The sequence below is a fragment of the Mesoplodon bidens genome (genome assembly GCF_964165515.1).
Source record: "Mesoplodon bidens genome assembly, chromosome: 19".
Taxonomy (NCBI): Eukaryota; Metazoa; Chordata; class Mammalia; order Artiodactyla; family Ziphiidae; genus Mesoplodon; species Mesoplodon bidens.
Window position 1 is genome coordinate 16,023,908 of NC_138179.1, and position 15,712 is coordinate 16,039,619.

Genomic DNA, 15,712 nt, shown 5'->3' on the forward strand with positions numbered 1-15,712 from the left:
AGAGAAAAATAATAATTATGAAAGTTGTCCTTATTGATAAAAAGGTTGAGAAGGGAGCAACTGGATTTTTCTGTCACTTCTCCACTGGTATTTGTAGTCCAAAGGGTCAAAACCAGATGAGGGAATGTTGGAATTCCACGTACCTCACAGTAGGTAGAGAAAACACTGGGGAAAGGGTTATGGGGTTTCTTTATTTTTTTAATTTTTTTTTTTTTTGCGGTACGTGGGCCTCTCACTGTTGTGGCCTCTCCCGTTGCGGAGCACAGGCTCCAGACGCGCAGGCCCTGCAGCCACGGCTCATGGGCCCAGCCGCTCCGCGGCATGTGGGATCTTCCTGGACCGGGGCACGAACCTGCGTCCCCTGAATCGGCAGGCGGACTCTCAACCACTGCGCCACCAGGGAACACCCCTATTTTTTAAATTTTATTATTTTTTTAATTGAAGTATAGTTGATTTACATATGGAGTTTCTTTTGAATCCTGGAATTTAACATCTTTCTAAGACAGGCTCTAGGCTAACTTCTAATTTTAAATAATAGACATAGTTTTAGTACAGACTGTTTCAAAACTGTAAGGCAAAATGAGAGGCAATGACTATTTATAATATTACTGTGCTCTGTTAAAACTAGTTAAGGTTCCTTCTCTGTGCTAATGTCCAAGGTCATTGTATTTAACAAGGGTGAAGAAACTCTTTCCTGATGACCTGTAATTCTCAAGGATATTTATATGTTCTAGAACAAAGGTGATTCATAAGTGCTAGGTGGGGCAAAGGTATTACATTTTCAGTCTTTCTTGCCAACTCCTTTAGACATTTAACTAAACTATGTGGGAATCTTTTTAGGATCACAGAATTTTCAAGCTAAAATGAAAAATGAATCTTAATTCTCCTCTTAATCTAACCTCCTTATTTTCCAAAGGCCCAAGAGAGGGAAAAGCGCTTGCCCAAGGTACCACAGCCAAGATCGGAACTCAGATCTCCTGATTCCAAGTCCAATTAAATATGTTAAGTTTTTCTGTTTCCTCTTCCACTTTAAACTATCCCAACCCACCGTTTTTTAATTTCTCATTTCCAGGGTTCTACTTAATTGTCTAACCTTTCAGATTTTCACAATCCTCCTACCTTATCTTTACAGCATTTTCACAGGGCTTCCAAATTCTAATCTGAGAAATCCTGAATGAGGGACATGATCTGAAGGCTTCCCCACAAAACCTACTAGGGCCTCCAAGAAGACAGAGAAATTTGTGAACCACAGTTTTTTAATGGTCTCTGTCTCCATTTCATGCTGACGTTTCCAAGGAAGCAAAGAGGAGCCTAACAGGAGGATGTGTCTGTTCTTCTTAGAAACAAAAGACTGTTAAGGTTTAATACATTCTGCTCATTTCTTCTCTTTGCTTCTAAGGCAATAAAGGGATTTTAACCACCTGTCTGACAGCAGCTCTCTCTCCTTCTCTTTCACTGTGGCACATTTAGCTCCTGCAACATTAGACAAAAAATTTTTTTTCTAAGATAGAGTGAGAGCACAGCAGAGACAATCAAGGGTGCTTCTGGCCAAGGCTGCCTCTCCCTATAACCCACCCCAGCTGTGTGGGAAACTGAAGCAGAGACTCTTACAGGGAAAAAAATGAAGAAAGAATGGAAGTGGGGAAAGTCAGCAATAAATAATAAGAGAGCTGCAATTTTAAATTAAGGTATATGAGAAGAGTACAGGCTGATTCATAATATCGCTGGATCTATGCAAATGGTTATGCAAAAAGAACAAAGGATACTAGGAAACAAACATGCTATCCCCTGTCCCCTGCCGTTTTCATCTTCATCACCACACAAAACTCACAAAGTTTGTGACTGTCAACCACGATAAGATGAGAAAAATAAGGACATATGTTGTTTTTTATAATACTGAATTTTTCCATTTAAAGGAATACTTTATATTCTGAGATTATATCCTTCCTTTTTTAGTCCTAGAACATTTCTTTTTTGAAATGACAGTGAAGGTAGATATAATTGATATTACTTATGTGTTTCCTTGGCAACTTTAGAAATTGATCCCTCTATGTTGCCCCCATCCCCCAGTTTTTTTTTTTTGGTGGTGTACTGATTAGTGAAACCCAAATGTCTGTTAATCTCCTACCTAGAAGAATACACACTAAATGTAAATGGTTACCAATCTTTTCAGGACAAATTTCAATTAATTAACATATCCTTCAAGGAGAAGACTTTAAAAATCTTATCTTTCAATCTTTACAGCTTTCTTCCTGAAAGTGTTCTTGCAAGTATATTAAATTAGTCATAATAACTACTGCTAAGTGCTTAATGAAACACTTCTTCATAACCTCTGACAATTTGACAGGAATGAACTTAGTAATAGCAATAAATACAGATGGGACTACATAAATCAAGGAGGTCCTGATGCAAAACTCTTGCTGTATTAGATGTCATCTTGGCTTTTTCATCTGAAATGAATCAAGAAATTAATTATAATGGTGATCATAACACTAAGAAAAAAAATCAAAACAAAATTCATACTCTTGGAAAGAATGCCTCTGTTCTTTTTAGCCACTGCCCACTTCAGGTATGCTGGAGCCAACGGTCTAAAGGAAGCTCCAAAGAGAAGGCGGTATTTAGGATGAGGAATGTGGCTTCTGACCTGGCTGTGAAGGAGAATGCAGTAGTGGCTTCCCCCAGGGTAAGCTCTCTCAGACATTTACATTGTGTGGCAATAAAAGGCAGTTGCACAAGAATTAGCCTGAAATTGCTTAAAGAAAGAGTAGGCTCAAGACCAAAGGTGTTGTCATTTCTAAGCAACGTTCCAACCTAGCCTCACCTGTCTTCCTCTAAAGTGGAGGCAGATTCTCCTCCACCCTCCATTCTCCTCTGAACCACTTCACCTTCTAGCACCTTACATCTCAGGAGGAGTTTGCCCAGGATGGGCTTTATGATGCACACCATTGACTGCTACCCATCTGCTTATGGAAAATCGTTGACCCCAGCCCAGAGTACTTACAGAGCTGTTCTGCTTTGAAGATCTTTATCCTTTATGCAGAGCTAAAAGCAAACATGACAAGGGCAATGAATTTGCCTGTTTTGCTAAGGCCCGTGAATAAACATTTTGAATGCATCAAGGTGGCTCAAGGGACAGGAAACCCAAATGTCTGTTAACCGTCTATGTAGAAAAATACATACCAATACAGAGGTGGCTGGGAATACAGCCACCTCTGCACTGGTCGAGGTCTTATTTCTTTGACCACATTAATCATTTTTATTTAACCTAAGAAAATGTAATTCCACACTGGCCTTTCCTTAGAGGCTTTCTGCCACATTTGCCTGCCTTTGGCACTGGATTAACTGGTGGAGTCAAATGCATAGCATTAACCTATGCATGCAGGTCCTCTGCATCATGCTAACCAACAAGGTTAACCATTCAACAATTCAAACTCCAGCCCACCACAGCCAGGGCATGTGGCTGTACTCAAGAGGTGAGCAGTAAGTGCCATCTTTTTCACACAGATCTCTGAATCCAGAGCAGATGTGCCTCTATATTTATTTATTTGTTTGTTTGTTTGTTTGTTTGTTTATTGTACCAAAGGAACCATAGCAACAATAAAGAGAAATTTAAAAGGAAGAAAAATCAGCACCTACTTCTAACACCACAGCTATTTTCATTCAGGTCTTGTCCATATGCACGTCTATTCTTCTACTCTATTCTTCGTAAAGCTGTACTCATAATAGATGTACAATCTTATTCCCCTTGAGCAACTTCCATTTTAGATCTCATGGTAGAGAGACCAGATCGTTCAAGTATGGTTCCTAATTCTATAGTCACTTATATAGCCAGTTCTCTGCCTTTATTTAGATGACTTTTTAGCTTAGAATACTTAGATACCTTCATTATTCTTTTTCTTCTGGCAATCAGTCCAAATAACAAGGTCAGAAAGACCACAATACATGCAGCAATAATGGGTTCTATTGGTACAGATGAAGCTTTATCTGTTGGAAGTGCAAACACAGGAAACAAGAAAGTTCACATTTATATGCTTCTAATTTATGTACTTCTAGTATGTCCCAGCCACAGTGCCTTGAACTTAACACTTTTCCTCTTAATTAATTTCTCCAAACAACCTCGAAGAATATTATTATCATTTTTTTTATAGGCGAGGAACCAGGGTCTTTGAGTTTACTTGTCAAAGTCACAGAACTAGTAACTAGCAGAGACAGGCTTTGAATCTATTCCTTTTTGGAAGGATAATTTATTGTAATATGAATAACTCCCCAAAGTCAGATCATTTTGTGCTTGATCCATAATTTTTGCCATGCAGAAAGCAGAAGTAAGCTGAAATCAATGCTTTTTCCTACCATTTGAAAAGCCCGAAAGATGTTGGGAGGTATCCTGGAGGGAGAAAGAGAGGGAGGAAGGTTTTAAGAGGAAGAAGAGAAAAGGTGAGGAAGCTGCTGGACTAAGGAGAGAGGAACAGTGGGACCCTTGTAGCTGTGCTGTGATTGTGCTCCAAGTAGGTGACAAGACATTATACAGGGTGGTTGCATAGTGCCCCCTAGGAAAGTAGAACTCTAAGCATCAGCCTTCCCAATCTTGGCAAAGATTTTCATCTTTCTCTAAATGATATGGAAGAACAGAGAGTCTACTTCTAACTTGGGCTAGGAAGACACCAGCCACCTAGAAGTGAAAGCCCATTCCCTTGTTTTGTGAACACCAGGTAAGCTCAGAGCCATTTTGTACTACAGGTGCAGTCCCTGTGCTTGTAAGCTTTCCAAGAGCCTATGAAAATATTTGAGACCGGAAAGAAAAGTATTGGCTCCAAAATATGAAAATAAAGTAGCAAAGTTAATCAAAATTCATAAATGTTTAAGCATCTATAAAATGTAACTTTGTGTCAACTATCACCCAACTGTTAAATAATAATAATATTTAAAACTTAAGAACCAAATTAATAACTTATTTATAGAAAAATTCAAAATGTATGCAAGTTTTAAATACCCTTTCAAATTTTTACAGCAAAAAAGTATACTTAATACTTCATGTTAATATATTTGATATGGGGTGAAACTTACAAAAGTAAGAGTGCTAAAGTCAACAAAGGTATTTAAATGACTCTAAGCTCCTGGATTCTGATGCCACCCTAGGAGGGAAAGGGGCTCCAATCATGGCTAAGATAAAATTTTTGGAATTTATAGGAAATAAAGAGTGTGCTATTTATTGTATAATTGAGTTTGTAGAGTGAATGAAATCAATAGATTTTTGCTAAATGACTACTGTGTGTTGGGTGCTGTTCTTAGCCCTGAAAAAATAGGACAGGCATGAAAGGCTCCTGTCTCTGAGGAGTTCATATTCTAGTGGGAGAGACTGACATTAAAAAAAAAAACTACTGCAGATTGAGATAGTATTATAAAGGACAAAGTGTTATGAGATAGTATATGAAGGGTAAAAGGAAGAGAGAAGGGGAAGAGAAGACTTTTGATTAATTTCAAAGCCCAAGCCCTATATGCCTCAAGATTATGAAATGGGGTTTATCCCTCCACAATTGTATGAGACACTATTTACCTTTTAACTGTTGTCTTCTCCATTATGTGTCCGGCTCAGGATAATTTTAGGGAGTAGATTAAGCATCCTTTACTTTTGCTCTCTCGTGGCTGTTGCTAAAAATTATTCTCATGAGGATGTGGGTGACACCAAACCTCTGGAGAAGCTCTGCTCAGTGGGATTTCTTTTTTTTTTTTAAATATTTATTTATTTGGCTGCACTGGGTCTTAGTTGCGGCATGTGGGATCTTTAGTTGCAGCATGTGGGATCTAGTTCCCTAACCAGGGTTTGAACCCGGGCCCCCTGCATTGAACCCGAGCACCAGCATCGGAGTGCTTATGCTCCTAAGGCAGCCAATAGCCAGGCAAGTAATAACGCAGGAAGAAATAAGAAAAACCAGTTGGTTTAGAAGAGCTCAACCCAAAACAGGATTCTGCCCACCTGAAAGCTAATTTGCCAAGCTGGCATCCTGCTTGCCACACAAGCTGTATGTTTAATGTGACATAGAGAAATTATGATTCCTTCTTAACCAAGAGTTTGTGGGTTTGGTTTTTTTTTTTTTTTTTTTTTTTTTTGCAGTATGTGGGCCTCTCACTGTTGTGGCCTCTCCCATTGTGGAGCACAGGCTCCGGATGCGCAGGCTCAGCGGCCATGGCTCACGGGCCCAGTCGCTCCGTGGCATGTGGGATCTTCCCAGACCGGGGCACGAACCCGTGTCCCCTGCATCGGCAGGCAGACTCTCAACCACTGCGCCACCAGGGAAGCCCCTGTGGGTTTGGTTTTTAAAGCAAGTAGCCCCTGGGCATACTGTCACTGTTCTGCAGGAGAAATTACTGAACGCACCAGTAATCACAGTGATGGGCATTCAACTGGCAGCCCCTCCTACCCACCAGCCACTCTATTGGTACAGTAATAAGAAGCCCTATGGTCACATGTCCAACGCTTCTGGCTGGGGTTCAATTGGCTTCCTGAGGACTGGCAAGAAAGGCAATGAGTGGCACAGAGAGGCAAATGACAAAGTGACTGATGTTCTAACAAGATATAGGAGCCTCAGCTTGTTTGGCTGCTTCTAGCATCCTGGCCCCAGACCAGGAAATGTGTGCGTGAGCATTATCTGCATCTGCCACTCCAGGTATCTCGCCTTCCTCTTTCTATATGAGTGAAAAATAAGAGGAGGGAAAGACACTTGGAGCTTCTTTTGTTCCTTGTTATTGCAGAGATCATAAACCTGGGTAGAAGAAGCATGAAGCCAAGAGAAAGAAGCTGTTTCCCCCATTCTCCCCCACTCCCTTTTCTGATTAGCCTATAGGTTACAATTTCAGAGTTAGGAGTGATTTTATAGATCTATTTTCTTATCTAGTCAGTATATTTTTCCTCTATGTGTTTATGACTTCTCTTCCGTTTGTCACTAAGCTGTTAACTCAAAAGTCCAGTTTCGGATTTCCCTGGTGGCGCAGTGGTTAAGAATCCGCCTGCCCATGCAGGGAACATGGGTTCCAGCCCTAGTCTGGGAAGATCCCACATGCTGCGGAACAACTAAGCCTGTGCACCACAACTACCGAGTTTGCACTCTAGAGCCTGCAAGCCACAACTACTGAGTCCGCATGCCACAACTACTGAAGCCTGCGCTCCTAGGGCCTGTGCTCCGCAACAAGAGAAGCCACCGCAATGAGAAGCCCACGCACCGCAACGAAGAGTAGCCCCCACTCGCCGCAACTAGAGAAAGCCCGCGCGCAGCCATGAAGACCCAACACAGCCAAATTAAAAAAAAAAAAGTCCAGTTCCTACAAACCCTGTTGCCTAAGAAAATTCATGGAAATACTCCTCCATAAAAGCCAACCAGAACAGTCTTCTACTACTTGATTCTAGAAAAGGACCTTTGCTCAAAAAGCAGTATCCTATATGGAATGGGAATAATTCCCCTAAAAGAAACAACTAGAATTCCTTGGATCGAGATAATTCTCCAAAGAAAATCCTAGCTACTAATCATAATTGTCATCATCATTAGTTGTCACAAAAAATATTTACTGAGCATCTCTCTGAGTTTTGTACTATGCTAGATAGTACAAACTTTTAAAAAAGTTACCTTTGTGGATGGACCTCAAAAGTATTATGCTCTCTGTCGATTTGACAGAGAAAGACAAATACTGTATGTTATCACTTATATGTGGAAAAAAAATAAATGAATGTATAAAACAAAACAGAAACAGACTCACAGATATAGAAAACAAACTAGTGGATACCAGTGAGGAGAGGGAAGGAGGGAGGGGCAAGATAGGGGTATAGGATTATGAGATACAAACTCTGTGTATAAGCAACAAGGATATATTGTACAACACAGGGAAATATAGCCATTGTTTTGTAATAATGTGAAAGGGAGTATAATCTATAAAAATATTAAATCACTATGCTGTACACCTGAAACTAACATAATATGGTAAATCAACTATATTTCAGTAAATAAACAAGAGAGTTACCTTTGACAATAAGGTGAAAGTCCTTGGTCTTCGTTTCCATAAGTGAATTTGCAATACAGCTGTAGGTTCCGTTGTCAGATTTCTTGACTTTGGTGATTGACAGTTGAAGATACTCACTTGTCTGTTGGATTTGGTGATGGTTTTTCTCTAAATTCAAGAAGCCACTGTTTTTGTACCACATCATTTGAGCCTGGGGGTTGGATTTCACATTGCAAACCAACTTCACATCACTGCCTTCCTCAGCTGTTTGGAAGTCCTTTCCACTTAGGAGAGGAGGAACTGCAAGACGCAAGCATTTAAGTTTAATTAGCAGATAAGCAGTAGTTTATTGCCCGTGTTCAAGATGTCCCTTCAGTCTATCTCATGTAGTCATTCATTTATTTGACAAAAATTTATTGAGGGGGCTTCCCTGGTGGCGCAGTGGTTGAGAATCTGCCTGCTAATGCAGGGGACATGGGTTCGAGCCCTGGTCTGGGAGGATCCCACATGCCGCAGAGCAACTGGGCCCGTGAGGCCATGGCCGCTGAGCCTGCGCATCTGGAGCCTGTGCTCCACAACAGGAGAGGCCGCGATAGTGAGAGGCCCGCGCACCGCGATGAAGAGTGACCCCCGCTTGCCACAACTAGAGAAAGCCCTCGCACAGAAACGAAGACCCAACACAGCAAAAATAAATTAATTAATTAATAAACTCCTACCCCCAACATCTTCTTTAAAAAAAAAAAAAATTATTGAGTACCTATCGTTTGGCAAGCACTGGGTTAGGAACCAGGGGTACAATGGTAAATAACATACATCCATTTTCAAACTTAATAGCACTTTTTTTTTTTTTTTTTTTGGCGGTACGCGGGCCTCTCACTGTTGTGGCCTCTCCCGTTGCGGAACACAGGCTCCGGACGCTCAGGCTCAGCGACCGTGGCTCATGGGCCTAGCCGCTTCGCGGCACGTGGGATCTTCCCGGACTGGGGCACGAGCCCGCGTCCCCTGCATTGGCAGGCGGACTCTCAACCACTGCGCCACCAAGGAAGCCCTTAATAGCACTTTTAATGTGGTGGGGAAGACAAACCATGAAACAAATGTATATAATAATGAATCTGTATTAAATAGACAATTTGTAACACATGGAACAATAACCATACTTGCCCTGGCCAGAGATTTACCAATGCATATTTGCATTTCCTCAATGATCTTCTAGAAATAATGTCCTTCTATCAGAAGGCACTCCAATCGTGGCAACTCTGGCATCCATGGAAGATGAGCATAACCTTGAGTCCCTCTCAACCTTCTGTGTGAGCAACTTCTTATTCCCTTCATGATAAGGACATCTGTAGACCCATAGATTGTCAAACACATTTATCTTCACCAAATGATTCCAACCCTTACTACCACCAGGGCTTTCCAACATCTAGGGGGAGAAATGGCTGAACTGACTCTCCCCTCTTCTCCATGCTCCTTGCATTTTTTTGGCCAAGGTACAGAAGAGTAATAAAATGCACGAAAAGTGGGCAGTAGGAAAGAGGTAGACGCAGAGAAGGAGGGAAAAAAGGAGCTTGTATAATCTGCACACTGAATAATTAGACCCTGAGTAGGCTGTGCTATTAATAGCTCTCTCAGAAGAATGACATTTTATTGCTCTTTGGAATGTGTTTGAATTCTGTATCCATGTCCAACAAGAATGTTATACGGTATTCAGATAGTTGTTCCTTTTTATTTAACTATTTAAAATTAATTTTTAAGCATATCGGCTCTACATGAGCATTCCCTTTTAAAAGTATTAGTACAGGGCTTCCCTGGTGGCGCAGTGGTTGAGAGTCAGCCTGCCGATGCAGGGGACACGGGTTCGAGCCCCGGTTCAGGAAGATCCCACATGCCGCGGAGCGGCTGGGCTCGTGAGCCATGGCCGCTGAGCCTGTGCGTCCGGAGCCTGTGCTCTGCAGCGGGAGAGGCCACAACAGTGAGAGGCCCGCGTACCGCAAAAAATAAATAAATAAATAAATAAATAAAATAAAGTATTAGTACATTTCAGATAAAGTTAAGGTCCTCCTTGACTCCATCCTGGTCACTTCCTGACTCCCCAGAGACACCCCGTGCTATGAGTTTGATGTAAATACTTGCAGATCTTTTTTTTTTAATAGTATTTTTAAAATACATATGATATTCCCATAGGAAACATATTGTATTGTTCTAGGAGGGTGAGAAGTGTTTACAGAAAAGACTTCACTCTCTCAACAATCGCACGCTTTGAGATATATTCATGTTGAACCACAGAATTCCAGCTCATTGCTTTTAGAGTGCTATAGTATAATATCTGACTCTTTAATTATTTTATTTTGATGGGCATCAGGTTATTTTCATTTTAAAATGCTAAACAGTGCTTCAATAAACATCCTTGTAAACAAAAAAGAATGGGCTCAGGACAGAACCCTGTGTAGTGGCTATAATCTAAAGACTAAAAGCAAAAGCAAGGAGAAAAATGTGACCAGATGTTCAGCAAATACTTAAATAAAATCTAAAAGGAAAAGTCAAAAAAATCCTTGTATATGTCTCTTTATGCATATGTGCATGTATTTCTCTAAGGTTAACATCTCAAAGCAGAAACGCTGGGTCATAGGGTAGGTGCGCTTTAAATTTTGATAGATATTGCAAAAGAGGTGGTCTCAATTTATACTTTCAGCAACAACGTATAAAAGAAGTTTCTGCACACCCTCCTCAAATAGTGTATTATCAAGTTTCCATTGAGTTCTTGGTCTGCCATTTATAACAATAATCCATAATACTTACTCAAGACTGTACATGATATTCTTGTCACTTTTATGACCTTATCTTGATTTATTGATTGATGAGTTTGTGTCAGTTATTGTCACTATGAATCACTGGCCAATTGGTTTTCTTTCTATATATGTGCAACGATGATAATATTAAATGTGGAATCAGGCTGGGAAACTGAAAATCATTTTTTTAAGCCACTGAATCATATTATCGGCATTTCTACTGTGTCTCTCTTAAGGTTACAATGGAAAGAGCACTAGATTAGGAGCCTGGGGATTTGTGTTCTGTTCTCAGCTCCAGATGTGATAATTAGGGCCTTCATTCTGGGCCTCAGTTTCCTTGTCTGTCATTTTATAACGATTACAAAAGCTCCAAGGTATGCTGCTAGTCTTGGATTCTAACAAAGTTGCCAAGAGATAGCTTGTTAAAAATCACATTTTATCAATTCACAGGAAATAAAAAGCAAAGCTCCTTTGTCCAGAAACATGTAAATGATTCACTCTGGAAGCTCAAGCTGCAAGATGCCAGCAGATTCCAGCACTGGATTCCTTGGCATTTTTCCCACCCTTTTATCTCCGGAACAATGGCATCAATTTTTCACAGAAAAGTTTGCTGAGCTCATGGGATCAAATGGCTTTGACATTTTATTACTAGGTTCCAAGTCCAGAGCTCTTTCAACCAGACCACACCATATTATCACCCTTACTCACATCACCCCTCACCACACTATCCACACCCCCCTCACGTAGAACCAGTTTTCCACCCAAACCACCTACATGATCACCTCCATAGACTCATTCAAAGGACAACTAACCTCAGATAGTTCCACCAATGGGTTACCAGTACCTGGAACCCAAATATCAAAGAGCTTCACCTTTGAGGGTTTAAGGTGATGTTAAAAGATTCCCAATGAATATCTTTCTAAGTAGAACACAAAAGCTAGAAAAACTTTTAAGAAAGAAAAGATTGGTAATTTTAAATACAGAAACATTTAAAATTTCAATATGGCAAAGGAAAGAACTATTTTAAAATGTCAAAAATAAGTAGACAAAATACTTATCATTCAAAATGACAAAAGGCTAATTTCCTTAATGTACAAAGCGCTTCTACAAATCAATAAGAAAAAGGCAAATAACCCAATAGAAACATGGGTAAAGGACATGAGCAAGCATTTTGCAGGCAAGAACCATGAAAAGGTAATGCACTTACGAAAAGGTGAACGCCCTCATTCCTGATTTAGAAAATGAAAATAAAATTTCAAGTCAGGCTGGCAGATTCTTAGAGCTTGAGGATACTCAGGCTCATGAGGGTGAGGGAAACAGGCACCCTCATGCGTTGTTGTGGGATCATAAATAGGGCAATTGGGCAGTATCAAGCAAATGTTAAAATACACATACTCTTCAGACCCAGATTTCATCTACCACTGTGTACAGGCAACACAAACTAACTAGCAGTTTCTTTCCCCTCACTCACAAGTGACATTCAGCACCACTGAGATGGACGTCGACTGATTCCTCCTCAGCTTGCAGGTAAAGGTGATGCCGTTGTCATTTTCACTGATGGAAGTGACACAGACAGAGCTTGAGTTGATTTTGTTTCCAGATTTCAAATCCACTCTCCCATCTTCGCGGTACCAGAGAAGTTCTTCTTCTCTGGTATGGTTTTGAACAGCACAGTTAAGAGATGCTTCGAGGCCAGGCTCAGTGTCCAGAATATAGTTTTCAGTTTTACCATTCACAGTTAAAACAGAACCTGGGAGTGCAGGAAGAAACTATTAAGATAGAGTGAACAATCTAAATGACCATAATTAGAGAATTGGCTAAATATATTACATCGGTACAATGAAATGCTCTGCAGTGATTAAAAATAGTCATATTGAGTTATGTGATTTTACAAGGAAAAGATCGAAAAGGATTATTAATTTAAAAAAGGAAAAGGTTAAAAAAGGGTGGTTACCAAATTTTGCTGCACATTGGAATCATCTGGGGATCTTCAAAAACGTACTGATGCTTGGCTCCCATCCCCAGACTTTCTGACTAATTAATATTAGTGTAACCTGGGCACTGGGGTTTTAAAAAAGCTCCCAGGTGATTCTAGTATGCAGAGAAGTTTGAGAACCACTGGGTTAGAAAACAATATGTATGGAATTACCCCATTTATACACACACACACACACACACACACACACACATATACATATATATGTATGAACAAGTCTTGGGAAAATCCTATCTATATATTGACTAGGATTGATAAAAATAGAGAAAATGGCGGAGAAATAGTTACCAGATCTAAATTGTTTACTTCAAGTGCTTGAAAATAGCATAGTAAGGGGATGGGAGTGGGGAAATACAAAGGAGAAAGAAAGAGCAAAATGGAAAAATATTTAAGACATAATATTAGGTGAATAGGCAGAATGTAAAGTACATCTCTAACAATTCCTATAAATATATCAAAATTGAATATGCATGTGGGCAAAGCTAATTTGAAAACATTTTTGATTAGATGATGGGATTATAGACAAATTTGGTTTTGTATATCTGATGTTTCACTATTCTACTGACAGTGTAGTAAAATAAGATGTTTAAACATCTGTGGTTTGTGTGGTAAAGTTGCTGTTGTGGGGTGGATGATCAGGATATATAGCAGTTAATCTTTACCTCTGATTTTTAGAAATCCATCGTAACATCCCTAAATTTCAGTTTGTACTTTCCCCATTTAGAAGCAAGTAACAAAGCTAAAAAAATGACTTTAGCTGCCACAAACTTGCCCCCTATATATCATTTGTTAATATATTCTGTAAATGCATTAACTTTTCCTTTAAAAAGCATGAACTACTGGTGATTGCTGCCTAGCATTTTTTTAAAACCTGGAAGAATATACATCAAAACGTAGAGTGGTTATCTCTTTTTTTTTTTTTTTTTTTTTTTTTTTTTTTTTGCGGTACGCGGGCCTCTCACTGCTGTGGCCTCTCCCGTTGCAGAGCACAGGCTCTGGACGCTCAGGCCCAGCGCTCTGCGGCATGTGGGATCCTCCCGGACCGGGGCACAAACCCGCGTCCCCTGCATCGGCAGGTGGACTCTCAACCACTGCGCCACCAGGGAAGCCCGAGTGGTTATCTCTTGATGATGGGATTTGGGGGAATTTTTACTTTTCTTTATTCTTTTATATATTTCCTAACTTATATTACAATGACTGCTTATCACTTTTTGAATCAAGAAGGAAAAAGGTATTTCCAGGTTGGGGTGGGGAGCAAACGTAGAAAAGATTGTCATGTATGTTGTATGCTCAAATAAAGAGCAGAGGTTTATTTTAGATATGATTAGTAATGAAATGCATTAAAATGTAGGAAAATTCTGGCTGTGGCTTTGGAGAGCATAAAATACTTCACCCTGTCTTATAATATTATAACCATAAAAATATTTTTCCACTTAATTTTTCACTATTTTATCTGACTTCTGTACTCTGAGCCATATCAACTGTGTAATCATTCCATTTTGGATTTTGTATTTTCCCAAAGCCCCCAATCATTTTATAATCTGAAATTTTCTTTATTTAAAAAGAAGCCCAAAAGTATTAACTTACTTGTCATCTCATGTGGCAGAAATAAAATCACTAAGAGAAGAAATCTGTACATTTGCATTAGGCTGCTGGTCTTCCATGCCATGTTTAATGAATTTAAGTCTGATCTGCTAGGGGAAAAAGAGTGCATTTGGTTCTGCACTTTGGTCTACACTGAGCTTATGAACCTTCCTCTTGTCTATTATATATTTAAAATAAAGTCCCAGATGAGTCATCCCAGTTATAATGGTACTATTTCTAGTTTTTAATTAAACAATCTTGTTCTGACTACTAAGTTCAAAGTACTTCTAGTATTAGGTTTTCTTTTTTTTGCGGTACGCGGGCCTCTCACTGTTGTGGCCTCTCCCGTTGAGGAGCACAGGCTCCAGACACGCAGGCTCAGCGGCCATGACTCACGGGCCCAGCCGCTCCGCGGCATGTGGGATCTTCCCAGACTGGGGCACGAACCTGTGTCCCCTGCATCGGCAGGCGGACTCTCAACCACTGCGCCACCAGGGAAGCCCATATTAGGGTTTTTTTAAAAGACAGCAAAACACGAAACCACAAGGAAATAGGCCATAAAATAGAGGGCAGCTACAGAGCGGCCCGGAGGAAGGTGAAACCAGTCTTCCCTAGAGACGTTGATAGAATGTCATTTTAACAGTAAGAAAAGTGAAATTTCCTTTCTGCTCAGATAGCCTCTGCTGAACAAAGTAATTCTTGTCTTGAAAGCCTCTCTTGGGACATTTTTCATAAAGTTGCTCTCTGCTAATAGAGGGTTTTTGAAACTGTTCCAAATCACATAGATTCAAATGGTTTGTACCTTAGAAAAGACTCAATTTGAACATGGCCTCTAGTCTTTTTTTTTTTTTAACATTTATTTATTATTTATTTATTTTATTTATTTTTGGCTGTGTCAGGTCTTAGTTGCAGCGCAGGGGATCTTTGCTGTGGTGCGTGGGCTTCTCTCTAGTTGTGGCGCACAAGCTTAGTCGCCCCGTGGCATGTGGGATTTTAGTTCCCTGACCAAGGACTGAACCCGCGTCCCCGGCATTGTAAGGCAGATGCTTTACCACTGGACCACCAGTGAAGTCCCAGCCTCAGGCTTTAAACCACATTAATCTCTGCTTTCCCCCTTCCCTCCACCCCTCATAACACTCTTGCCCCTTGACCCAGCATGGGCTAAAAAGAATAAATAACAAAGGCCTCTTTTCTCCCTTCTTCTGCGCTTTTCCTGCCGCCGTCTCTCTCCCAAAGATATTCCCTGCTTCCATCTGGGAGAAACATGTATTTATTACTTCCTTTCAGGAGTATCACTGTAAATACAGTAGAAACACATGTGGACTGTTTTCTAAGCAACAGGCAGTGTGCTAAA

General features: G+C 40.2%; 1 protein-coding gene across 1 annotated transcript; it reads right to left on the minus strand.

The window, feature by feature from the left end:
- Nucleotides 1–2,997: 2,997 nt before the first annotated feature.
- TMIGD1 (transmembrane and immunoglobulin domain containing 1) lies at nt 2,998–14,443 on the minus strand (the record flags this gene model as incomplete). Its single annotated transcript, XM_081219180.1, has 5 exons — nt 2,998–3,042; nt 3,881–3,984; nt 8,011–8,289; nt 12,250–12,528; nt 14,362–14,443. 5 exons carry the CDS (start codon nt 14,441–14,443, stop codon nt 2,998–3,000), a joined length of 789 nt encoding a protein of 262 aa, XP_081075306.1.
- Between the last annotated feature and the right edge of the window lie 1,269 nt (nt 14,444–15,712).